Source organism: Vombatus ursinus, unplaced genomic scaffold (genome assembly GCF_900497805.2).
Source record: "Vombatus ursinus unplaced genomic scaffold, bare-nosed wombat genome assembly UNPS02014791.1, whole genome shotgun sequence".
NCBI lineage: Eukaryota > Metazoa > Chordata > Mammalia > Diprotodontia > Vombatidae > Vombatus > Vombatus ursinus.
In genome coordinates this window covers 50,361,406-50,388,674 of record NW_020954569.1, presented here as the reverse complement: position 1 = coordinate 50,388,674, position 27,269 = coordinate 50,361,406, and the positions used below count along the sequence as shown (strand labels likewise).

The 27,269-nt window shown below is 38.2% G+C and overlaps 1 protein-coding gene across 1 annotated transcript in view; it reads right to left on the bottom strand.

Annotated features, from left to right (window-relative positions):
• The window catches only part of FHOD3 (formin homology 2 domain containing 3), a 687,613-nt gene that overhangs the window by 105,887 nt on the left and 554,457 nt on the right, over nt 1-27,269 (bottom strand). Inside the window, exons 12-13 of the mRNA XM_027869130.1 lie at nt 15,515-15,649; nt 96-310 (exon numbers count right to left, since the gene is read on the bottom strand). Coding sequence (XP_027724931.1) covers nt 96-310; nt 15,515-15,649 — 350 coding nt within the window. The remainder of the gene's footprint in view (nt 1-95; nt 311-15,514; nt 15,650-27,269) is intronic.

Genomic DNA, 27,269 nt, shown 5'->3' with positions numbered 1-27,269 from the left:
GCAGGTTGTTGCTGCCCAAACAAAAGACTTAAGCTAAGTGAAGAAAATTATCATTGTGAGATGACTCAGTTCCCTATATTCTTTTTTGGACTCACCTTCAACAGGCTGGGTTGTTTCCTGGGATGCTGAAATTTCCTTAAGCTCCTCTCGGGACGGCAGAGATGGTGGGCTAATGCACTTAGGGACTGGAGAGGACGGGGCAGCAGGAGCACTCAAGTCTAAGCAGAGCTCAGTCCTGCCGCGGCTTGTACTCCGACTTCTCAGCTCCTTCTCATACTCCTCCGTTGCCAACTGCTCCAAGTATTTGTATCTGAAAGTTAAATTCCAAAGGGTTTCCGTAAAAAGAAAGAGAAGGCTGTGGTTGCTGCTTGTTTATGGCTGAAACACCTGCAGAGTGAGCAGATTTCCTGATGCATGGACTACAGTGCAAAACTGACTGATGGGTCAGTCTACCAGAAAAGGACAGCAACGCCAAGATATTAATGATAAAGAAAAAATGTGCATCATTCATAACAGCTCAAATAGGAAAAAAAAAGACAATATCACTTGGTCCTCAGATACTGCTGTTCTTTTCTGCATTAATCCTATCTTTATCTCTTTGGAAGCATTTAAAGAAATAATCCAAACAAACCCTCCCCCACAACAGTGATGGTTCTAAATGACAACTCTGAAAAGTGCACAGATGAGGAAAAAGGAGGATGGCTCAGTGCAATGGCTTAAAAAAAAGTTCCTTAGAAAAATACCAATAGTGAGAGTTTGGATTGAGGCCTCTGAGTTTCTGAACCTGCTTCAACGCTAACAGCAATGTGCTGGAATTCACTTTGTTCTCTCAGTGTCTACAATGGAAACTTTTTTATATTCTAAAATATTTCTGAGCCGGACTCAGCCACCCAATAGCTTGGACCTGACGTCACATAGAGTTGATTCATCAAAGTCAGTTTAAAAGAACAAAGATACATCTGTTTTGCATTTTAGGCAGGCAGAACTCACTGCTTATTAAGACCAGCTACCAATCATATTCTTCATACTATGCTTTATAGAATCAGACCAAAATAACTTTGAAATATGTGCCTCTTCCAGATGTCTGCTAATTTTACCCACCATTATTTGCTAAGGAATAAATTGATGAATATAGCTGTAGCAGACTTATGACTATCTTATCCACAATTAAACTCCTAAAAAGCAACTTTGAGACCTGTCTCCCTCCTGCGTATCCTTGACAATCTATGTGGTCAGTAACCAATGGCCAATGGATTATGACATTCTCACCCAAGGAGCCCTCCAAATCCCCAAAATCCAAATCTGCTCACTCTGCAGGTGTTTCAGCCATAAACAAGCTATCCTTGCTACATCCTAATACACTTATGATGAGGAAGTTGTTGCACATTTTAAGAGATTTTCTGGAAACCAATGCAAAGTTTAATATACATTCCTGTTTTCTTGCCTCAAAGGCTCTAGTAATTCTCTCACTTGTAATATCCTCTTACCTTTTTAGGCTCAGCTCCAGTCCATACCTTCATGGGGAATGTGGGGGTGGGGAGATGAGGGAGGCAAGAAGGCTTCTAATAGCATGGCAACTGGAAGTAATTTCTCTCTCCACTGAAAGTCCTATAGCTCTAACTAGAAGAGACCTTCATTTGCCATTTATGATTTACTGTTTTGTATTGTTAGTTGTCTTTGTACATGTACACAGCTTATATCCCTGTACTAACTTTATGCTTCTTGAGAATGAGTCATATTTTGTAGTTATTTGTAATCACCTCAGCACCTAGGACAGTGTCTGGTACAAAGCAGACACCCAATAAATGTTTGCTGCTGCTCAAAAATAAATGTGCCATAAAAATATTAAGAAAAAGAAAATAAATGTGCCATACTAATGTACTGTTGGTGGCCTAACTATTCTGGAAAACAATTTGGAATTATACGAAGAAAGTGACTAAAATGTCAGAACAATTCAACCAACCAATTTTATTGCTAGGCATATGCCCCAAGGAGGTAAAAGTTAAAAAGAAAAGTCACCACAGTATTTTATAATAGCCCCCCTTTTTTAATAGCAAAAAACTAGAGGCACAGTAGAAAAGAATTGATTGGGGAATGGTTAAATTACATACATAGAAGCTGGTGAAGTTTTTGCTTTTGATTATCTTTACTTGGAGAATAAGAAAATGGCACCTTCCTTGATGACAATTTCATTTTCCAGAAAGTGGGAAGAAAGCCATAAAGGGACCTCTTACTTTGGACTCCTCTGACCAACAAGGAAAAAGTGGTTGAGGATGAAGAAGAGACAGAAGAGGCAATGATCAAGTCATCTAAGAATTTATAATGGCCATGAAAGTGACCAATCAGCATCAAAATATCTTTATCCTACACTTTAATAAAGCAAATCTCTAAAAGTTCAGAGGAAAGATGGCTAAAAACTCACAGTTAATTCAATGCAATTTTCTTAAGTACCCACTCTGTGTTGGGTGTTAGTTACAAATAATGAAAAATTGACATGGTTGTAAAGTTTAGAATCTACTTGGTTAGCAGGATGAAAATGCACAATTAAATATGATACAAGTACAATAGGGTAAAATCATAGATGAAGTACACTAGGAAAATTTGAGCAGGAAGAGATCACTTTGGATTGGATCAGGTTAGACTTTATGGAGGAGGTGGTATCTGAGCTGAACCTTGGAAAAAGGAATATTTCAGTAAGATGAGATGAAAAAGGAATGAGAGACTGCATGAATTCCAGAAGCTGGAAAAGTGCAAGACTAGATGAGGGGAAAAAAACTTACCTGGAATTCAGAGAATGAAAGAAAACTGAAAAAGTACACTGGAGCTAGAATGTGAAGGGTCATGGATTTGGACTTTATCCTGTAAGGGATGGTGAACCATTGAAGGCTTCTGAGAGGGGAGTGATACGGCCTGACACATATTAGGATGGTCCTTTTGACAGTTGTGTAAAAGATGGATTGGAGAGAGGAGAGACTGGTTAAGAGTTTTTAACAGAATGAAAGTCTCAAAAGCAAAATTCTGATTTTATAATTGTAAACAAGCTGAATAAGGGGAAAAATATTTGGAAGCATCTAAAGAGAGCAGTAAAGTTACCTAGAAAGTTTTATGATGAGGTTAGATTTGAGAGGACAAATAGTATAATAGGAAGAGCAATGAAGCATAAAGAGGGCACCATACTACAGTGGAAAGGTCACTGGACTGAAGGACAGAAGACCTGTATTCAAATCCTGTCTCTGCTACTCTGCTACAAGTAGTAACTTGTGCAACTTTGCACATCTCACTTAAACTCTTCAAAATTCAGATTCATCATTTGCAAAATGAGAAGGCTGGTGTAAATGTTCTCAAAGGTCTCTTCCAACTCTAAACATATGATCCCATAAGTAGAAAAGGTGGAAAAACAGACATAAAATAAAGGTTGAATACAAAGGACTACTTCAAACCAGTACTAATAGGCTCAGGAAAACTTAAAAAAAAAATGTTCTGAAGAGTATCATGATAAATGTTAAACATTTCACTAACTCAAGTTTAGGACCTTACGTCTATCTCTATTATGTCTGACCTGTCAAGATTTTCCTGGATCCTGATTCTGTCGCCCAATTTTTTGGCCATTGAAGCTTTATGTCACATGTAAACTTAATAAGTACACCTTTATTTTAGTCAATGATGAAAGCAAGGGCACTCCCTTAGAGATCTCACTCCAAAATAACATAAACTCATTAATGACTGCTATTTGGATTGAATTATTCTACCAGTTTGAAATCTACTTAATTCTAATTAGGCAATATATTGTAGGCATTTAATACATGTTTATTGAATTGAATCGAATTAATTAGATAATCTAATTATCTAACTCTCTATTTTGTTTTACAAAGATTTACTAAAATCTAATCACTAATATACTGAATGAGAGAACTGAGATTTTAAAAGACTCCACTAGGCAGGAACCAGATAAGACCAGATAAGCCATAATTTACCATGGATAAATGTAAAGTATGGCTCTTAAAAAAAAGATCAATTACACAGATATAGAATGGAATGGGGGGGAAGATGTTTATTTCCAGCAGTTCATTCATGAAAAAGACCTAAGTGTTTTATTTGACTGCTAATGAGATACATTCAGTAAATATTTGTTTAATGTAACACCCTAGAATTTTGTCAGGAATCTCAAGTCTATAATTGGCAGACTCCATTCTCTTCCCTTTCTTCGAAAATTGGGAAATTTACCCTGTTCCAGTCCTGTATGTCTTCTCTATGATCTTTCAAAGGTCCCTGACAATGGCACAAAATCATAATAGCCAATTCATTATCCTAGAATGAAGGTAAAGTGAATTCCTTAACGGTAATTAGTTTTTCTCTTATTATCTCCTTAGTTATTCTGGATTTCAATTCCCTATTAGCCATTTTTCCCATTTTTTTTTCAGTCCAAGATAATTATCCTTGGCAGAGAAAAGCAAAATGATTTGGATTTGTGCTATGTTGTTTGTACATGTTTCCATCTTCTGTGTCTTTAAAAAAGAGTCTAAATTCATCAGTGAGATTCTTATACATTCATGTCATTCTCTTGAAATGACTCCTCCTTTTCTTCCTCATATAAATGTGTGTGTGTGTGTGTGTGTGTGTGTGTGTGTGTGTGTGTGTGTTTTCAGATTTTGACTCTTGAGAGTTTCCCGTCACTTCTGACCTGACTTCTATACAATTTTAGGTCATGGGCACCTACTAATCTTTTCTGAGGACCAAAACTATTTGAACTTGAGCAAGTTCAGCAGAAGTGAGGCAGTGAGATAGGTGAAAGGTGAGAAGTGCTGGTCATAGGGTATTTTAGAGTAAAAAGTCTTAGAGGAGGAAGAACTCAATGAGGAAGTCCAAGGCATGGTTATGCTCATGGCTGTACTTGGAAACTTGGAGCTTTCCAAGTAGTTCGGATTTAAGTAGGACACTCAGGCACTGTGGGTAACAGAAATTAGAATAAGAAATGTTCAGAAGATAGAAGGGTATACAAGCATAGATGAACAGAAAACAGTAACATTAAATGGTGATAACAGTCAGAACAGTTCAATTCTTGAATAAGATAAGGCATCTGAAAAAGTCTAAGGGGAGTAAAAAGAGAAAAAGGTGTCACTTGTCACATAATTTTGCTTCTACTTTTTCCACCATATAAAGGAATCTTCAAATTGGTAAAGGTAGGAAAACATATTTAAGAATTAGAGCCCAGAGTGGGTGAGAAAGATAGTAACAGAGCATCTACTTTCTTTAAATGAGCTAAAATCTCCAGGCTCAGAAAAATTTGATCCTAGATACTGCAAGAAATCATATACATGATCAAAGAATCACTGTCAATAATTTCTGAGAAATTATGGGGACAGGACAATTGTCAAAAGACTAGAAATGAGCAAATGTTGCTCAAATTTTCAAAAGGGGGAAAAGGGTTAAATGTAGAAACTACTTTGATGGCAGTCCCTAGAAAAAAATTATTTTAAAATTGGAAAAAGAAGATCACTGAAAACATCATGAAATCAATAAGAACAAAATACAAGACAGTTTTATTTACTCCTTTTGTCAGTGTTACTAAACTGGTAGATTTGCTTTGGGTTTGGGTTGCCTGAATTTCAGAAAGGGATTTGACAAAGTGCCTTTTCAGGATATCCCTGTGGACAAAATATCAAGTGCTGTGTGTCAAATAGAGCAATTTGTATTAGATCCTAGAAGTCATAGGGAGTTGCTGTAGTTTACTGAGCAGGGGACTGACATGATTAGACTGATATTTTAAGAAGCTGTGTGGAAGAGAGACTGAAAGGGTTAGACTTCAGGTAAGGAAACTAATTAGAAGTTAACTGCAACAGTACAGAGACAGAAGTGATGAAGCCCTGAACTAGGGGGGAGTAGTTGTCTGAGTGGAGAGGAAAGAAATATTGCAGAGACAGAGACATAAGATTTGTCAACTGGGTGAAAGTGTTGGAGAGTGAAGTCACCCATAATGCTGAGGTTGTTAGCCTGGGACCTTGGAAGAACAGTGGTGCCTTAAACAGAAATGGAAAGTTTAGAAGAAGGGTGGCTTTGTCAAATGCTTTTCTGGAATTCAGGTATATTATATATAGATAATACTTCCACCAATATTTCTACTTCTATCTACAATTAATAACCCTAGAAAAGTTATTTTTTTAAATAAAACCCTATTTTGCTGTGGCTTGTTCTTAATGGATTCATGGTAGTATCCAGAGTGCTGGACCCAAAGTTGGGTTCAAGTCAATGCATCAATGACATTTATTAGGTATCTACTATAGCTAGGTCCCTCTAGATACTTATTGGTTTAGTTTAACTGGGCAAGTCATTCTCTCAGCCTCAGTACCTTTATTTGTAAACTGGAGACAATAATGGCACTTACCTCATCTGGCTGTTAGGGAGATCAAATGAGATAATACCTGTAAAGTGCTGTACAAGCCTTGAAGTGATTTAAAAATGATAGTTGCGGTTAATGTCACTATCATTAATCATCATTGTTAATTCTTTTACCTGAATCATGGTACTAGGCTCCTAATGTGTTTTCCCAATTCTGGTGTCTCCCTTCTCTTGTCCATCTTCTACACTGTTGCCAAAATGATTTTCCTAATGCACAGGTCTGACTATCAGTCTCCTGCCCTAAAACTTTCAATGGCTCCCTTTTGCCTTAGATAAAATACAAACTCCTCAGCCTAGTACATAAACATTCCACATTCTGGTTTCACACATTCCTTTTCAGTCTTGTTTCCTATTAATCCCTCTCCCACATTTTATGTTCTAGCTAAGACAGGTCACAAACTATTTCTCAGACTCTATATGCATACCATCTCCTACCTCTGTTCACTTACTCACACTATTCCTGGGCCTGGAGGGCAGCATTTCCACCTTCATCTTCAGCTCCCATAACCTTATACTCCCTTGAGGATTAAGTTAGGTACCATCTCTTCAGTGAAACCTTCCTCAATTACCCTAATTCTAAGAGCTTTCTCTCTCTTCAAATTACTTTGCCTTGACTTCTTTGTGGGCAAGTTGTATCTCCTGAATAGAATGTGAGCTCCTTGAGGGCAGGGACTGATCATTTTTGTTTCAGAATCCTTATCACCCAGCACAATGCCTGGCACACAGCAAGTACCCAATAAATGCTTGTTGAATTGTGGGCACTTAATACATACTTGTGGAGCTCAATCTGTTCCACAGAACTGAACAATGATTGCCCTTCCATGAGAAGAAATGTTCCCTATCAATGCAAATGTTTAAGAGGAGGCTGAGGAATCATTCGTCAGAAATCCTAGAGAAAGATTCCTGCACTGGGTAGAGAGTCTAGATTAAATGGCCTCTAAACCATTTTTAACCTGAAAATTCTGAGAGCAAACTGTTCCCTTGTACTCCTTATCACATTCAACTTCTCTGCAACATGTGACAGTGTTAATCACCCATCACTTAAAACTTTCTCTCCTGTATTTTGTGACACTATGCTTCCTGGTTCACACAATTTTGTGACAACTTTTCCTTTGGCCTCTTTGTTATTTTTTTCCTCCTCTTTCTCCTTTACTGTGTGTATCTTACAAGTCCCTTTCTTCCTTTAAATCCTCTCCTCCCTCAGTGAGTTTATTCACTGTTGAGTCTTCACATATTCCAATGTAAAATTCTTCTCTTCCTTTAAGGCCCAAGTCATAGACTATGAAAAAGAGAGAGAGAGAGAGAGAGAGAGAGACAGAGAGAGACAGAGAGAGAGAGAGAGACAGAGAGAGACAGAGAGACAGAGAGACAGAGAGCAGATCCTTTCTGACGCTCTCCAAGCTCAACATCTCTGATCCTGGTTAAAAAATGTGTCAACGAAGAATATAAGGCTATACGATAGTATTTATCTTGCTAACCATTAGCTGGCATAACGAAATCAACCATTTCCTATGATTTCTGTCCCAAATACCATCTTTCCATGAAGTGGCATAGTATGACCACATCAGCTTGATGAACCACGAAATATCTTTAGCTACTTGGAAGACTGGTTAGATAATTACTCCCATTTCTGTGTTCTCCTTAACCTTTAACATCACCTGCCTCCCAGGCCATACCCTAGCTTTTAGTTTGTTTCCACTTCCCATCTCTCAATGAATTGGGATTTTCTTCATTTGCTCTCCAATCTGTCATGTTTGCACTGAGTAGGGAAAACCTTATTCTCCTGGTGCTATCTATATAGATCTTCAGAAATAAAGTACCCAAGAGAAACTTTTTCAAAACAAAGCACAGTTCTGGGCTGCTAAAAAACCTAAAATGATAAACCACCACGTTATAGAACCACAAGCTGTGGCTCTAATTATTTGCCAGTAATGGGCTATAGAAGCACAATATTTTAGAGTCTGGGGGGGCACTTGAGAAGCATTTAAAAGAACAAACATGGCCACTCACAGTGTATCCTGGAATCTGAGTGGGTGCAAGAGGAAGAGGAAGAGGAGAGCAGTCAATCAGCCAAGCCTTTTGGACCATCTTAATTGTCTTATTTGGAGAAAAATAAGTGGCCAAAAATAACGAAACGAAATAGCTTCTTCCCAATCATTTCAGTACATTTCAAGGTCTGTCAGAGATAGCTCAGACATTAAGACACAATACCCTGAGACCTCACCAGTAGCTTTTAAACAACTACAGCTGTTTTTGTTTGCCATGTGTGGACATAACCTAAGAGTACAATCACCCAATCTAAAAAAGTTTGGAATCTGGGACTCTATCTAAAACACATTTGAACTCTCCAAATCCTTCAATTTTTCAAAAACAGAGAAAGACATGTTATCATGCAAGGACTGTTATTGTGACAATTATATGTAATAAAATTAAATAAATTCCCTCAATGGAAAAAATATGCAGAAGAAAAGAAAAAAAAAGAAAAACTCCTCAGTTTCTCTATTGGCCTCCTGTTTGCTTCCTATTTCTTGGCTACACTTGATTTTTTGGCATGGTAATTATCTAGTTGGATAAGTCAGTGTTCTGTAGTAGGTAGAAGAGCAATTCTGAAGTCAAGAAAAGCTGGGTTCAAGTCTGGTCTCTGACACCTACTTGGTTATGTGACTCTGGCTAAGTTACTTAATGACTTAATATCCCAGGCAACATTCTCATATAGGTTATAGATGGTTTGCCAATTTAAGTGATTGGAGGGACTTTCCACATCAATGAAATCATACATGTAGACAAAAACAAAAGATAAAAAATCAATTTTTATATTTAAAGCGAATTCTACAGCCTTGGTTATGAGGTGGCTCTAATCACTGGAATTCTTCAAAATAAAAAGGTAGTCTGCATTTTTGGTTGCTTCATTTTGCTAATTTGTTCAAATGATGGTATCCATACTTCACTTTTCACTGACACAGTCACTCAGAAATACCCAGGCATCCTCTAGTGTTGAAGCTACATTTTGAAGTACATTTGGAGGTAGACGGGACTTGAATACAGAAAGGATCTATGATTTCACCAGGGAGAGGAACTACTGGTGTGGGACTCCCTCCACCAAGAAAGATCACAAGGCCTCTGGGACTTTGGAGATAAGCCCGAGGGAGTGGGCAGAAGCACTTCAAAGGTTCAGTGCATTGGTATTGGTGTATTGGTGATACAACTTAGTAAGCATGAGAGGTGAGATTTCAACTTAGGTCTTCCTGTCTCCAAATCCTACACTCTATCACACCATCTATCTATTAACCTCTCCCTAGGCTATAAAGGACACAGAAGGAAAAAAAAAGATTATTTTTTTAACCAATACTCAAGTGGCTTATTTTGCTTAATTAGAGTCATCAGAGACAATTCTAACCTTGTATTTTTCCAAAAAGCATATTGACACTGAATCCAAAGAACAGCAATCTGAGCTAAGATATTTATTTGGTAAGATTTTTTAAAATCACATAATTAAAATATCAATAAATAAAATGATTATAGGCAGTTAGGTGGTACAGTGGACAGAGCACTGGGCCTACAGTCAGGAGTTCAAATCTGGCCTCAGATACTTACCAGCTATGTGAGCTTGGGCAAGTCATTTAACCTCAAGATGCCTTGGTTTCTTCAACTTTAAAATGGGGATAATAATAGCACCTAGCTTACAGGTAGTTGTTGTGAGATATTTATAATACATTCAGTACAGTACCTGGTATATAGTGGGAACTTAATAAATGAGTGTTCCTTTCTCTCTCTTCCCTTCCCCTAATCATACTGCATACCTGTGAGTTCTGGAAATGAAGAAAGGTTCTTAAATCTTATCCAGAAGCACCCTCATCCTTAGTAGTTCCATGGCACTTACCTATAAAATGCAGTTAACCAAAATATCCAATTTCTCAATCAAACCAGTTACCCGAGCAGTTAGTGGATTTAACTTAAACTGCAACCATATTAAAATATTTCACTTTAATGGTTTTTCTTGCATGCTTGGTTAGTTTTATGTTTTAATTCCAAGAACTGTGTGGTTAAAATGGGAAAAAGGACAGATTACAAACCTTTCTTCTCTGGCTTGTCTTTGCTCCTCTCTTTTGTCTAAATAATCTTGGCTAATGGAAGCATACCGAAGAAAATTTTTTTTTATAAAAGATAGGAAAAATGAAAGCATTAGATGATCAGCAAATGATACAGAAACAGCTAACAGAAAAAAATGAAAGTCTTCTTATTAGTAATAGAAAACAGTTGTAGATGGAAAAGCATTCTCTCCTGTTTCAAACTTTCCTAGGTCTGGATCCTTCCTTTGTCCCTATCACAAAATAGCAATAATAATAATACCAACAATAATGATGATAAATAATAATAATAGCATTTACATAATGGTTTAAAGTTTGCAAATCCTTTCACATATCTTGACACATTCTTATAAGCAGATACAAACTTGGGCTTTTCAGTACAAAAAATTCAAGTACTATCAGCATCTTACCTCAGTGTAATGATTAGACACAAGTGGAAATAGGAATATATGAATAAGAGCTGGCATTTATAAAGAGCTGTAAGGTTTGCAAAGTGCTTTACATATGCTATCACATTCTACCATGTTTGATCCCCACAATAATTCTCTAAGGTAGATGATATTATTATCCCTGTTTTGCAGCTGAGGAAACTGATGTTGAGGTTAAGTGACTTGTCCAAGGCCACACAGCTAGTAAGTATTTGAGGGAGAATTTAAATTCAGGTATTATTGAATCCAAGTCTACTATTATATATACTACTCCACTTAGCTACCTAATAAAAGAAATGACCTGGGGATCCCAATTACTTTCTAAGTGTTCATAGCTGTGTGTGTGTGTGTGTGTGTGTGTGTGTGTGTGTGTGTGTGTGTGAATTGGGGCTAAGTGACTTGCCCAGAGTCACACAGCTAATGAGTGTTATGCATATGAGGCCGGATTTGAACTCAGGTCCTCCTGACTCCAGGGCCGGTGCTCTATCTACTGTGCCACCTAGCTGCCCCCATAGCTCTTTTTTTAAAAATTGATTTTTTCACTTAACCAGACTTTTTCTAAGGAATTACAGGAACTGTAATTCCCAGATGCCTGTGGTTTATCCTGATGATCCAAACTCCCCCCCCCCAGAAGAGGATGATTTTTCCATGATCTATTTATGTGTCTTTAAATAACTAAGAAGGCCAAGGAAATGCTGGCAGGTTCAGACAATTCAGACAGATGTTTCTATATGAGAAAGTTAGATTTTGATTCTCAACTTGCTTTCCCCATTCCATTTTAATTACTTCAGTAGGAATGCGAGTGAATTGGATTTAAGTGAGGGAGGGCTGTACAAAGTCAACAGCCTTACACTATCCTCCCAAGCTATCTGGCTCCAGTAGTGAGATACAGCTCAGGATTCAAACCCAGGGCAACTTACTCCAAATTCAGAACTGTTTCTACCGCACTTGTTTATCATATTGAGATGAAATATGCCCCCTTGTAAATTCAACTAGTTGGTCCTTGTTTGGCTTTCTGGGGTTATGCAGAACAAGTCTAATTATTATTTTTTCCATGGGCCAACTCTTGACATGTTTGATGACCATCATCATGTCTCTCTCCCTTGTTGAGCTTGTCAGTCAACAAGCCTTTATTAAACACTTAGTATGCATCAGGCACTGTGCTAAGCACTGGGGATACCAGGGAAGGCAAAAACAGTCATTCTCTTCAAGGAGTTCACATCCTAAGGGGCTGGGAGGGAGACAACATATAAATAAATAGGTAGATAAAAGATATATACACACAGTAATACACAGGTAAGATATATACACATACAATGTAAATGGATGATAACCTCAGAAGGAAGGCACTGGAGGTGGGACAGAGAAGGCTGGAAAGGCCATTTGCAAGATGTAGGAGACAAGCTGAGTCTTGAAGGATGTCAGAGAACACAGGACGTCCAGGTGAGGATGTAAAGCATTCCAGGAATGGAGGACACCCAATGAAAAGGCATGCAGGAGGGAGATGGAGTGTAATGTAATGCAAAGAACAACAAGGAGGTCCCTGTCTCTAGGCTGAGTCACCATCAACAGTTCTTTAAACTCAGATTTTTTCCCAAGTGATGTATTTATCCATCATCATCATCATCATTTCTTTCGCTCTAATTCTGACTCTGAGAAATAAGGGACCCATGTCCCATCCAGGGGAGCATACAATTTAGCGTTTAGCACCTCCCAATCTCAATCTTCTTCAAATCTTCTTCTTCTCAATTTTCTTCCCACCTTCAAATATAACTCTTTAAAATCCTTGTAAAAGGGCACCAATTTCCAACTCCACACTGCACACTGTTTAATTTCACTTATATGGAATAACTGAGTTCACTGATACCTCTAATCTGACACTGATAAATGATTCCAGATTCCATTCCTCCTGTTGCTTTTTTTTTGTCTTGAATCAGGTTATATAGCATTCAATTTTTCTACTGAGTGTATCAGCTAGATATTAAAGAAATCTTCCAATATCTTTAGTTCCTCAATAGCTTTTGCAAGCTGTTCCTTCCATGGTGCTGTTTCGCACCTATCCTTAGGAGTATTTCTTTATAGCACCATCTTTCCTCCTATGATTCTTTTTTTTTTTTTTTTGGCAATTGCCCAGGGTCACACAGGTAGTACGTGTCAAGTGTTTGGTCTGAGGCTGGATTCGAACTCAGGTCCTACTGACTTCAGGGCCACTGCTCTATCCACTGTGCCATCTAGCTGCCCCTCCCCCTATGATTCTTATATTGGTGATTGCTGCTTTTATACACACACACATACACCCAACCCTATATACACATATATACACATACATATATATAGTTGTATGCTTATCTTGAAACATTTTTATTTTTTCTATCAAAATTTTTGTGAGAATTCATTCACTCATGGTGGCTATAGCAAATTGGCTTTTGAGTTACTCTTTTTTGATACAGTTTATTGGCTAGTTGGATTTATGTTGTCAAACTCAAAAAGTGCTTTTTTGAAATTCCAGTCCAAGTATGTTCATCTCCTTTTCAAAATCATTTGATACTGGTATTACTTTTGTTATCTATTTTGTTAGTATCTAAAATTTCAGGAGTTTGTGTTAAGTTTTTCATTGACGTCAGGTTCTTCAGTATTTTCCCTTTCCATATTGTAGCTCTTATGTTATCTAATCTAGACTTAAGGATAAAGATATTTCTTACAATTGCCTTGCATTGGTTTACAATATACTACTGTCTGCTATTGGAGCTGAGGGTTAGTTGACAAAAAAGCAGCAGTCCTTGACAGTGGTTAAATGATTTGCCCAAGCCCTTGCCTATAACTGGAAAGATCTGTTTTCAGTTTCATTAACATTACACTGGTACATGATGGAAGCATTCACATTGCCAGGCCTTTTCTTATGCACTGCTAATTTGCTTGCTTTAGTGGTCAGTGCCATCCACACTGAAACATTTCCAGCAGATGGGGTATAGGTATTTCTGTTTTTTCTCCCCCAGTACAGCCTGTCTTCTTTCTGTTTCAAAACACAGAGGTACCACTTACTCAAAGCATATCATCATGATGGTTTTGAATAGGGCTGGCTTATAACCATATGCTAGTGTTTCTATTTTCTTTGACTCTTAGGAACAGTTCTATCATACTGACTAGGTGCTAACCCAATTGGCAATATTACTGGACCCCAAGTTACCAGTATTTCATGGTTTCTGCTGGGGGGGTGCTTACCTCCCTTAGTAATACCCAGAAACATGAAGTCTCTACTAGACATCAATCTGACTGACATTCTCCTATCATGCTACTGGTATTCTTCCCCCCTCACAGAATCGGAAATGGATTGAGCTTTGAGAAGATTGCTACTATTATGATTATTATTATTACTCAGGTGAAATTTAATAACTAAGTCTATATACATACACACTACAGTGATGGATCTTGAAAGAACCACAAGAATATGGCTTTTGACAAAACACATTAAAAATAGCCACAAAAATTGCAAGATCATTTTTCTCCTTCTACTTATATGGTAACCAAGATGGACATTTTACTATCTTATAGAATTTCAGATTTCCAGGTGGATAATTATATTTAAGTAACTTTACAACTGCGCTAATCAGATTTCAATTGGATTCTGATCATTTCCTCAGTTGTCACTTTATGGCAACACTTCATGTGGCAAAGATAATCTGAGGAAAGACCCTTTTAGGCAATGGGTATGAAAAGTGTGGAACATCTGTAAATAGTTATGTGAGGGACAGGGAAGCAGAGTGGAAAATGCCCTGGATTCAGTGTCAGGAAACTGGGTTCAAAGCCTGGCACTTCTGCCAAAGAAAGTAGTATGTGACTGACCTTGGGCAAATCATTTAAGTTCACTCATCTATAAAATGAGATTGAACTATCTCAAAAGTACCTTACAGTCGTAGCATTCTATGACTATTTCTATGAAAGATTCTATAACATTCAATAACAAAGCCTACTTAGAGACAGATTATCTGATATCCAAATACTCTGATTTTAACTTGGTCATACAGATACAACCTCAACTGGAAACTATTCATAGAATCATAATTTTAAAGATGGAGGGGATTTCAAATGTCATCTAAACCTTTAATTTACAGATGAGGAAACAGAGGTACAGAGTGTTTCAATGACTTGTGCAAGTTTACGAGGTAGGCCAGATCAAATTTGGAGCTGAACCCAGATCCTGACTCCCAATTCAGGATTCTTTCCAGTTTATCATATTGTCCCTCATGTAAAAACATGGTGTAGCATCCACAGTGTAGGACATAAAGACAGGTTTGAGTCCTGTCTCATGACACTTACTGGCTATGTGACCCTAGCCAAATCACTCAATCTCTTTCAGCCTTGGTTTCTTCATCCATAAAATGGGGCAATAATAGTATCTATCTCATAGGACTGTTTTGAGGTTCAAATGAGATAATTTTAGTAAAGTGTTTTGCAAACCTTAAAGCATTTATTTATATGAATTCAAGGCACTAGTATTACTATTATAACATGTTCACTTATAATTGTATTGGAATTTGTAGCGACTATTTACTGGTCTAATTTTCAAGGTATCAAGTCATGTATCTCAAAACTCTTTCTTACTTGAATTTGTTTCTTTCTTCCCGTTCTATCCTTTGCAACCTCTCTTCTCTCTCCTGCCGTCGCCTCTCTCTTTCTGCTGCTAATGACTCTTGGTGTTGACGAAATGACGATGTAAGGAGACCACTCAATGATGACCTAAAAATAGAATGTATTCCCATTACTCAGAGATTGTTTTAGTGATTAAGGTAACAAAATGTGTTAATAATCAGTAGGTACAAACAATATTTTCACTATCCAGAGTACCTTGGAAATAAACACAAATGAATAGTTTATTCATTCAATAATCCTTTTTAAGTGCCTACTATGTATATGGCAATGTATTGGGGAAAGTACAGAAATAAACAATAATAATTATATCTAATTATAAATGGCCAACTACTATAATTAATATTATTTTTACTACATAATGTATTATTATATAAAATAATATAATTACTAATGAAAATATAAACAAGATATAGTTTGCCCTTAAGAAGCTTACAATTGAGTATAAAAGTATAAAGCAAATACACAAATAATTATAACACAAACTAGAATATATTAAATTAATAATAAAAATGCAAAGGGCTATGAGATTAGTTGAGGAATATTTCACCTAGGAAGTCCAGGGAAATCTTTCCAGAAGAGGCAGGCTTTCACCTGGGTCTTGAAAGATGGGCAGAAGGAAGAGTTGGGGAAAGACTTATTAAAAACTATTAATTCCCCCCAAAGAACCTTAGTGATTTAAACTAAACTTTTAATCTACAATAATTTCCAATGACACGTATGTTACATATTTCTACATTGAATGAGTTAATATTCAGTTCTCTTGTTCTCTTCACCACTATGATCCCCACCAGTCTCCTTGTCCTGGAAACCGCCTTTGCCATCACCCCTCAGAAATCTCATCCTGGGTGATCCCACCTTTTCTCAAGCTGGAAGATCCATCTACCTTTGTGGCTTCTTCTTCTGATTGGTTGTTTGCTCTTGAAATCACCATTTTCAGGCAGGGCTTCAAGCAGTCCTGTTTACTCCTTTAATTCTCTCTTGGCCCTGCTCTGGACTCTCCAAACTTCCTTCTCCACAACACCCCAATAGGTACTTTTCCTCCCTTCTGTTTCAGCTTCCTTCAATATGTTATCTTCCTCCATTAGAACATTATAAGTTCTTTGAGGGCAGAGACTGTCTTTCTTTTTGCTTCTATTTGTATCCCCAGTATTTACCACAGTGCCTAGCACACAGGAAGTGCTTAATAAATGCTTGTTATTGACTCAATGAATTAGTTCTACTCTATTTGCTTTTTGTTGATTATCTTTTTCTCTCAGCCTCCCTTAGCATCTAAAACCCCTCAAAAATGTATGCAAAAAAACTCCAATAATTATACAGTACTGGATTTAGTAGAACAAAATTTAGCCTGGAAGGCTGTCTTCTATAAAGGTGTCTCCCATACACATGCCAAGTTCATGCAAAATGCCAGATGATCCCACGGAGATAACTTTGTTCAGTGAGCAATGATCAATACCAACTGAGACATAAGACAGCTAAAGAGGATGATGGAGAAGATAGGAAATCACTTAAACATATGTCTGTCTCTTGCTGGGTCTAGCTATGGGTACTGAAAGGGCTGGAAAGGTCTAGAAAAGGCCAGGGAATCTCACAACTTTTGAACCCGTTTCCTGCCAATCAGGGAAAAAGGAGAAGCCAAAGCTTAGCAAAAGAGGCAGCATGATACAGTGGACAGAGGGCCAAATTTGGAATTAGGAAGGCCTGTATTTGAATCCTACCTCATAAACTAGGAAGTTGTTGGACCCTCCCTGCAAGTCACTTAAACTCTCTAGGCCACAGTTTTCTCATTTGTAAACTGGACTCATCGAGCTCTCAGTGGGTTTTCAGGAAGGCAGCTAGATTTACGAGAGGTCCCTATGCCAAAGCAGTAGGGAGGAGAGGAGTTGCTGGTGGATAGCTATCATAGTTTCATCACACAACAGGAAAAAAGTGGTGGATTTATTCGCTTAGTGGCAACCTAATTTACTTGGAAGGACTTCAATTCTATTGCCCCGCCATCATTAGTACCACAAGCTAACCAAGTTAACCTGTGCTTCAGCATAGCTAACCTGTCCGCAATGGTATCTTGTCTCTGACTAAATTCTTTGTTCTAACACTTGCACACATCTCATCTTTTCTCCTTTTTTTTTTTTAAATGGTAACATCTGTTAACATGTCATCAAAAGGTCATAGGAATTTTTAGTAGTGTCCAATTAAAGAGAGAGGCTTCTCTTTAATGTTGAAGCCTGCTGGGATCACTTTGGGTGAAGGACATCGAGGCAGTTGCTTAGATCGAGGAAGGCTTAATTCCTACTTGACTGTGAGACCAAAGACTGCATTTTAGCAGGTAGTTATCATTAAAAACAGATGTAAGTTTTCTCTCTCCTGAATGATTGAGTTCAGAAGAGATTGTAATGTGAACTGAAAGCACTTGAGGAATGAGTTTTTCTTTCCCTGAAATGAAACAAAATGCCTTGAACGATTACAGGTTCAGTCTCAGTGCCCTAAATACTTGGTTTGCTGCCTTTGCAAACCTAGCTTTCTTCTAATTCAGACAGGGGCAGGAACAGGAGCTAACAGAATTTCTCCAAACTTAGCTAATCTGGGGGACGTGGTTTTGTTTTTTGTTCCCCAAGCTGGAGTCACCATGAGAAGCGTTGTCCTACTGGAAGCAAGTTGGTATAAGTATAATATGTCCATAACCTAAATTTCTCTAGGTCTTATCCCACCTAGATGCCTATTACACATGGGAAAATAAAATCTGATATCCTATAAATTTGGTTTCTGGAAGTATGCTGAAGCTACAATATCAATGCTGGAATTCAGTCAAAACCATAAAAAAATTTTTTTTTAATATTACCAAGCACTATAAAAAAAGTTTCATTATAGTCAACTGTACACGGTCACTCATTTCCTATAAATCTATCTTTAACAGATTTTTGCTTTTCATTCTAACTTCTCCAAAAAAGGACTGGCTGCATTAAGGTTTTGTAAGACCAGTCTTGACTTTTTTTTTACAGAGGATAAGAAGTGTGTGCTGCCTATCCCTCCTTCCAGACTAACTATGGAGAGGAAGGGTAACATGAATGATTTTAAACTTTGAGTGGAAACCTATAATGATAAGGGAAGGGAAAGGAAGCTGTGTTTGAGGCCTTAGTATCTATGCTCCCATTCGGCATCTGCTGGGCTCACTGCCCCGGGAACTCCATCTGGAAAGAAGTCTGAATACAGCCAAGGCCTCATTAATGGAGTGAAACCACACAGGACTGCATACCACATACAAGAAGCAGGTGGAACAGGACAAAAGGAGGTAATTTTTAGGGGAATCTATAATTTACGCTGAGTGGAAAGAGGTGCACCATTTAATTTTGGCAGTACCAGGTACCTGGTGTTGTCTTGGATCCATCCTCCAATTGGAGCCTCACCACATGATAGATCTTTATAATAGCTCCACATTGCATATTGGGATGTCTGAAACAATCGGGAAGTTCTCCAATTTAGTTGGATTCAATAAGAATTTATTTATTTATCTATTTATCTGGCTGGACTTAGAACATTATTGGTAGACGGAATTCTCCAAGAGAAAACTCCCTCTAACCACTGCAGATTTGCAACTGTTTGGCAATATTGTCTTACAAAATTGTCAGTTATTTAACTGAGAGATTCAGTCACTTTTCCAGGATCACACAGAGAACAAATATCAGAGGTGAGACTTGAACCCTAGTCTTACTGGCTCTGAAGCTAGATCTTGCCACACTGCTTCTCATGTAATAAAGTATACCATGACAAATTCCGGACTTCCACACCTCTATAGGTGATGCATGTGCAGTGCTGGACTCTGTAATGGTACCATTAACCCATGGTTTGTTGGGTTTCTGGTATCTTCAATCACCATTAAGAGGATCTTCTGGGATTGTTCTCAAAATGGTTTGGAGTTAATAGGCTATATTCTGTGAGCTGATCCTTGAGTACATCCCAAATACCAGTCGTGCAATGAGAACATGCCTATTTTACTCTGCACTTTTGTCTCAACCAATGCTTCCATTCTAGAAGGTGGGAGGACTTCACCATTTATGCAGAATCTCCCTTTTCTCTGGATCTAGTGCTGGATCTCTTCCCATGCAAGTCCTTCCATCATGTTCTCCCCAGTTATTAGTGCTCTCCACTCTCCCTAAAATTAATTTGTATGTATTTTGTGTTGACTTACTGTGTAAATACATTTCTTCGCAGTAGAATATATGCTCCTTGAGGGCAGAGGATTTTTCATTTTTCTATTTGTGTCTTCAGCCCTTAGCAGAGTACTTAGCATATAACAAATGTCAGCTAAATTGAATTGAATACTGAATTTTCTACCTGAAAGGATCCCTAAACATCTTATTGTTGTAATCTAAAGTCTGCCCTCTCTTGATATTGGCTTAGAAGATACCTTAACTTAACCCTAAGCACATGGTTTCACACAGGCCCATGTCTGCTTCCTTTGCTGGCTTACTTAAGACTATAAATGTTCTAATGAAGTAAGAGTAGCACTGTGAACTATATATTTCATTTAATGCTATCATAGGAGACGGACCCTTTTGAAAATTTTGACTGGTCAATACTTTGTTGAACATAATAAATGATGTGATGTATTAACTGTGTATCTTGACAATACACTATATCTTGATACATTTTAAAAGTATATAAAATTTAAGCAGAAATTGTTAACACCTTAAAAAACTGAACAGACCACAAATGCAAGATGCCTAGTGAACACATTAAATCCAATGTGAAAAAGGAGCTCAAACACAAAGGACTAGAACTGGAACATCCTCCAATTCCCTAATTTTCTAGATGAGGTGACATGACATGACATGCTCTAAGTCACACAGGTTGTAAGTAGCTCAATTGTTATTCCAACTAAAAATTCTTACACTTAGGTTTGAGAAATCACCTTAACAAGTACAAGATGAGGGAAATGTAGTTAGATGGCAATTTGTATTATACATTCTGTAGGGATTTCTTTTGAGAGATGAAATAGAATTGAGGGTTGTGGTTCCTTTGCTCCTTGTGGTTCCTTTCAACTCTAAAATTATGTGATTCTGTATGGAAAAAAAGATGTGAGCTTTGATGGAATGCAAAGGTCAAGAGGAGTCAATGGTGTGAAATGGCATCCAAAAAATTAATGCAATCCAGGGCTAGATCAAGAAATGAAGGAATAGCCTCCAGACAAAAGGAGGTGACAGTCCTATTGTAATCTGCTCTGATCAGGCCAGGCCAGTCCTAGAGTACTATATTCAGTTCTGGCTACTACATTTTTGGAAGACATTGTACAGAGTGTCCAGAAACGTGCAACCAGACTACTGAAGGACCTCCAGCATATGCCATGTGAGGAATGGAAAAGGAATGAGGTTATTTACTTTGGAGAAGACTTGGGGTAAGGGGGCACATGATACCTGTATCCAGGTACTCAGGAAGCCTGTCTAGGGGAAGAAGGATTAGGCTGGTGTGTTTGAACCCAGAGGGTAGAACTAAGAGATATGGGTAGAAGCTGCAAAGGGGTAAGCTTAAGTATTATGTAAGGAGAAAATTCCTAATAATTAAAGCTAATTGAAAGTGGAATGGACTTCCTTAGAAACTAGTGGGTTAACCTGGTCTTTAAAAAACAAACAAACAAACAAAACAAAACAAAACAAAAACCTAGATGATCACTTGTTTGGTGTATTGTAGTAGAGATTCTTCTTGGGGTGTGACTTGGACTCCCTTACAATCAATGAGGATTCCTTCCACTCAAAAGCCAAGAAGGTGTCTTTGATTTCCTCAGCACCGTAAGAGAGATCTCTCTCTCTTTTAACACTCACAGCCCTTTGTTTATATTTCTATTACATGCATTTATTGCACTGTGTTTTGTACTAGCTATTTACATATATCAGTTATCTTCCCTTCTTTACTGGAAGATGCTTGAAGTTAAAAAAAATGTTATATTTTTCTCTATCTCCCTCAGCGCCTCCCTAGGACATAGTAGACAATAAATGTTTGCTAAATTTGAATTTGGTTACACTCAGTACATTTCTTTTTTGTTTTGTTTTGTTTTGTTTTTTCAAGTGAGGCAATTGGGGTTAAGTGACTTGCCCAGACTCACACAACTGGGAAGTATTCTTTGTCTGAGGCCGAATTTGAACTCAGGTCCTCCTGATGCCAGGGCTGGTGCTCTATCCACTGCGTCACCTAGCTGCCACCCCGATACTCAGTACATTTCATAGTAAATTTCCCATGTGTATGAAAGTATTCTTAACTTTCTGTCAAGAGGCAGGGAAGACAGAGAAGGGGAAAGAAAGGGATCAAATTTAGAGCTTAAAACTTAAAAAAATAAAACAATGAGTGTTAAAATTGTTTTTTCATGTAATTGGGGGAAAATAAAATATTATTTAAAAATTTATTACAATTTATTACAAAATTTTACAAAAAAAAAGTCTAGGGAGACAAGCTAAGGATCACAAAGATCGAGTATGAGGGACCCCTTTTAAGTGCAGCTCAATCAAGAATAAGCTTTGGTAGGTGGGAGTGGAGGTTGGTCTTAGTTAAAACTGGTCCATGGCTAAAGTGTGAAGAGGAGGCCTCAAAGAGAAGGACAGAACAATCTTGACTTTTCCTAGAGCTCAAAACTTAAGACGTTCTGGCTGCTTCTTCCCTCAAACCTCAAGCAAGGGCACGAGCTGGAAGCCCAGAATCCTGGGTCTTATCATGCTAGTGGGGAACAAGGGCAAGGAAGGGCAAAGCTATCCAACTTCTGCATACTCCTCCATGCAGCCTGCAGGGGGGACTTCTACTTTTTTTCTGCCTGATGCTCTTCTGTCTCCATTCATCTACCCTACCTCTACTGGTGCCTTGATTTTTCCCTAGAGGCAGTTAGGTGATACAGAGGATAGAGCTCTGGGCATGAAGTCAGGAAGACCTGAGTTCAAATCCAGCCTCAGACACGTGTTAGGTGTGTGACCCTGGGCATGTCACTCTACTTCTCCCTGCCTCAGTTTCTTCAAATGTAAAATAGGGATAATAACAGCACCAACCTACCAGAGTTATTATGAGGATCAAACACAATATTTGTTAAGTAGTTAACACAGTGCCTGGCACACAGTAGGTACATAATAAATGTTTGTTTCCTTTTTTTTCTTCCTTCCCTCATAATAAAGAAACAGAAATATTGGCTTCGTTTTTTATAGACAAATATATTTTTAAAGTTGTACCATAAAGTTCAATAGGTTCAAATTTCACATTTTACACATGAAGAAATTAGTATGAGAAGTTCAATGGCTTACTCCAGCGCACTCAAGATTGTAGTGAGTTAGTGATAGGTCTGGGACAGAAGCCTGCATCTCCTGCCTGCTGGTTCAGTATCATTCCATAGCCCTGTGCTGTCTCTGTCAGGATTAGGAAAACTATAAAAGCTCTAACTCGGCAAGTTTTCCTCATGCTAACCTCAATTTTTCCAGACTAAAAAAGGATCTGCAATTTCTTTTCTGACAGGTACTTAGCACTGTCTCCTTTCTGAAAATCTGGACAGAGAGAAAGGTCTAGGCCCTAGGAAATGCGAAAAGAAGTCCTCTCTATGCTGAAAGACATTCCCTTAGATCTGGAAATAACAGGTCCGCGTTTTCCATTATATAATAGGAGCTTTAACATGTGAGTGGTGATTGTTCCACTTTCTTAAAATTCTCTCTTTCTTCAATGGAAAAGTGATAGGCTGGAAGAATCATCACAGACCACTGATCACAATAGACCTTAAGTAATTTAGAATGTTTCTTGGCTCATCCAGAACAAAACAACCGGCCCAGGCTGAGAAGAGTCAGCAAAAGAGGCTGACTCAGCCAAGATCCATTGTTCTTCACGGTTTCAGCAACTGGTTCCGTGATTTGTAGTTTGTTTTTTTCTTTCCTTCTTTTTCTTTGATGGGTCAGCTCTGTGTTGATCTAACAAGCTGCAAAGACTAAACCTTAAATTGCAGGATGTCTTCATATAAATCAGTCTAGAAAGTAAGAAAATCAGAGAATGATCCACGGATTACTTTTTTTTTTTTAAAGGCTGTTTGAAGATAGGCCTGTAGACCCCTGATCCTAGGGAGTCTGAGCCAGGTGGATAACATGACCTCAGGAGTTCTGAGCTGCAGTGTGCTAAGCTGATCGGGTCTCTGCAATAAATCTGGTGAACCCCTTTCACCCTCCCCACCCACAACCCCCTGAGAACAAGGGCCCACAAGGCTGGCCAAGAGAGGTGAATCAACTCAGGTCATAAATAGCAGATCAGAGGGCAGCTAGGTGGCACAGTGCATAGAGCTCCAGCCTTGGAGTCAAGAGGACCCGAGTTCAAATTTGGCCTCTGACACTTGACACTTAACTAGCTGTGTGACTCTGGGCAAGTCCCCAATTGCCTCACCAAAAAAAAAGCAAAAAAAAAAAAAAATAGCAGATCACAGCTCCTGTGATGAACAGCAATGGAATTAGGCCTTGAGCAGCACTTGTAGCTGGGTGAGGTAGGGAGATCTACTCCCAAAACAAACAAACAGATGAACAAACAAAACAATAATAATGATAAATAATAACACCTAACATTTATATAGCACTTACTATGCGCAAGGAACTGTACTAAGGGCTTTACAATTACGATCTCATTTGGTCCTCACAACAACCCTGGGAGGTAGGTGCTATAATTATCCCCATTTTACAGATGAGGACACTGAGGCAAAAAAGAAGCTAAGAAACTTGCCCAGGGTCACAAAGCTAGCAAGTATCTGAGGATAGATATGAACTCAGGTCTTCCTGACCTCAGGCCCAGCACTCTATTCACACCACCCAGATATTTCAAAACAGTATAGAAAACAGGCCTGTTAGTTAGCCAAGAACTACCAACTAAACACCAGAAATCAGGCCTGTTTTAATTAAACTGCTTGGCCCTTGGTGTTTCTGTTTCTCTGCTTGTCCCATGCCAAACATCTGAAGACTTGACATTTGGTATAACTTAGGTTTAATATTCAATCTTAAAACAAATCACTGAAGTCAATAAAGGATGTGAAGCTGGACTCTTTTTCTGCAATTTTAAATAGCTGTTAATGAAACTTTATAATCTGATCCTTCCCTTTTAAGCTTATTTTTCACTTTCATTCCACTTGAGGCAGTTTTCCAACACTGTCCCCAAAGCCTGCAGGGTTCATCAGTGCTTACAGACCTTTGCTTATGTTGACTGCCCTACCTGGAATAGCCTTTCACTCCTCTTTACCCGTTCAACTCCTATTACTTAACCATTCCCAACTTCTCCATGGAGTTTCCTTGGATGATTCCAGCCCATACTGACCTTTCCCAATTCAATACGCTGGCAACATTTGTCGGTATCACCTCTTTGGTTTTTGTTTTTTTTTTTTTACTTTTTTTTGTTGTTAAGTTTTTTTTTCATTCATGCACAACTCTTCATGACCCCATTTGAGGTTTTCTTGGCAGACACTGGAGTGGTGTTGCCATTTCCTTCTCCAGCTTTTTACAGATGAAGAAACCAAGGCAAACGGGGTTAAGTGACTTGCCCAAGGTTACACATTTAGTAAGTGTCTGAGGCCAGATTTGAACTCAGAAAGATGAGTCTTCCTGACTCTAGGCCCAGCACTCTATCCACTGCACCACTTAGCTGCTTAGCTAGCTATACTTTTTCCAACTAACAAGCATTTATTTTTTCTCTCTTACCTCTCCATATCCCTAAATGAAAACACAAACACAAAACACAATTGTAAGAAATATGCATAGTCAAGCAAAACAAATTCCTGCATTGGATATGTCTGAAAATGTATTTCACATTCTGCAACTTGAGTCCATTTTATATATAATACTTTAATTTCTTTTTTTATTCCATGTATATATGTTTTATGTTTCAAATAAGATTATAAACTCTTTAAAGGCATGGGCATCATTTCTTCTATTTCTACTTGGACCCTGAGCCTCAGGAATAGCAGTGCCTCCAAGGTCACATACTCAGCCTCCAGCCTGGACCCTGTAGCTATCATCTAGGGGAACAACCCCTCCTAGAGACCCCTCTCCCAGCCATCTCCACCACAACCAACACTGACTGTCAGCTGACTGTCACTAATGGAACAGGCAAGCCAGTCAAGCTGAAGTAGTGACGTACCCTGAGGGTACCTGAGACAAGATGTGATGTGCTGGGTGTATCAAACCACCTTATTCACCACCTTCTCTCAGATCCCAGTAGAAATAGACCAGAACCGTAAGCCTCTAAACTCCCTCCTACCACTCCCAACAACCTTGCTTCCAGCCACTCTGCAGTCAATGTCTTGGGGAGCAACCCTTGCAGAGACACAAATTGGCAACTGCCTCAGGAGGTGAGGTGACATTTGCCTTCCTAGCAGCTCTAGCTACTGGACACATGGAAACAACATTCCTTGCCCCCAAAGTTCTTGGCACTGTCAAATGCTTCAACATCAGAATAGGCTATGGTTTTATCAATAGAGATGACATTAAATAGCAATATAGTCCTTGTTCTCTAAGGATCCCATGGGGGTTTTCCATCTGAGCAGCTGATGGCTCCTACAATGTTCCCATCTTATTAGAATGTGAACATCACCTTTCCATTGTATTGCTGATTCTTACCACTTTGCTTCACAAATAGCAAGCACTTAATAAATGTTTGTAAAAATTATTCATACTTAATTTCCACAATAACCAGCACTGTGCTAGAAACAATAATGTATCTTCAATCATTGCTTCTTAAAGTGAATTGACTATGAGATTATATAGAACCCATATGGCATAAGGCAGCCTTGGCAGAAAGAACTAGATTCATATTTCCTCTTTGATGCCTGTTGGTTGTGTGGCCCTGGCTAAGTCACTTAACTTGTCAGTATCCCATACAGTATAGGTTGTAGAATGGTGCCATTTTGGTGGAAAGGAGTGTCCTCATTGACAATCCCCATAACAATGAAATCATAATTTTAGTATGAAAAAAAACCCACAAAAATGAGACACATTACAGAATTATAGAAACTCAAAGTTAAAAATTACTTCAGAAGTTATCTAATCCAATTCATTACTTGAATAAAAATTCCTTTCACAATATCCCAAGTGATCATTCGCCTTCTACTCAAAACTCACAAGTTATGGGGGAAAACATCTACTTCCAAAGACAGCCCAGACCAGTTTGGGGACAGCTTTAGTTGTTAGTAAGTTTTTCTTTCTACTAAATCGAAATCTGTCCTAGAGACTTCCATCCATTTGTCCTTGTTCTTCTTTTTTCCACATGAGAATTCATAAAATACTTTAAGACCACTATCTTATCCCCCTGACGTCTTCATGTTTTATTCTAGTTATCCCCATTCCTTCAGCTGATCCTTAACATTTATGGTCTCCAGTCCTTTCGCCATCTTGGTCATACTCCTCCGAATACACTCATACAATACATACATACAATACATCCACAAAATACATACAAACTTGGTAATATCCTTCCTAAAGTATGCATTCCAGAACTTAACACAATAATGTATAGTGTTTACAGTGTCTTGATTTCTCATAAAGTCACTAGCTTCCAATTGCTCTATTCTAATTTTTAAGGAAGTATTTTCTTCAGTAATCTTTTGGACTTCCTTTTCCATTTGGCCAATTTTGTTTTTTAGGACATTCTTCTCCTCATTGGCTTTTTGGACCTCTTTTGCCGTTTGGGTTAGGCTATTTTTTAAGGTGTTATTTTCTTCAGTATTTTT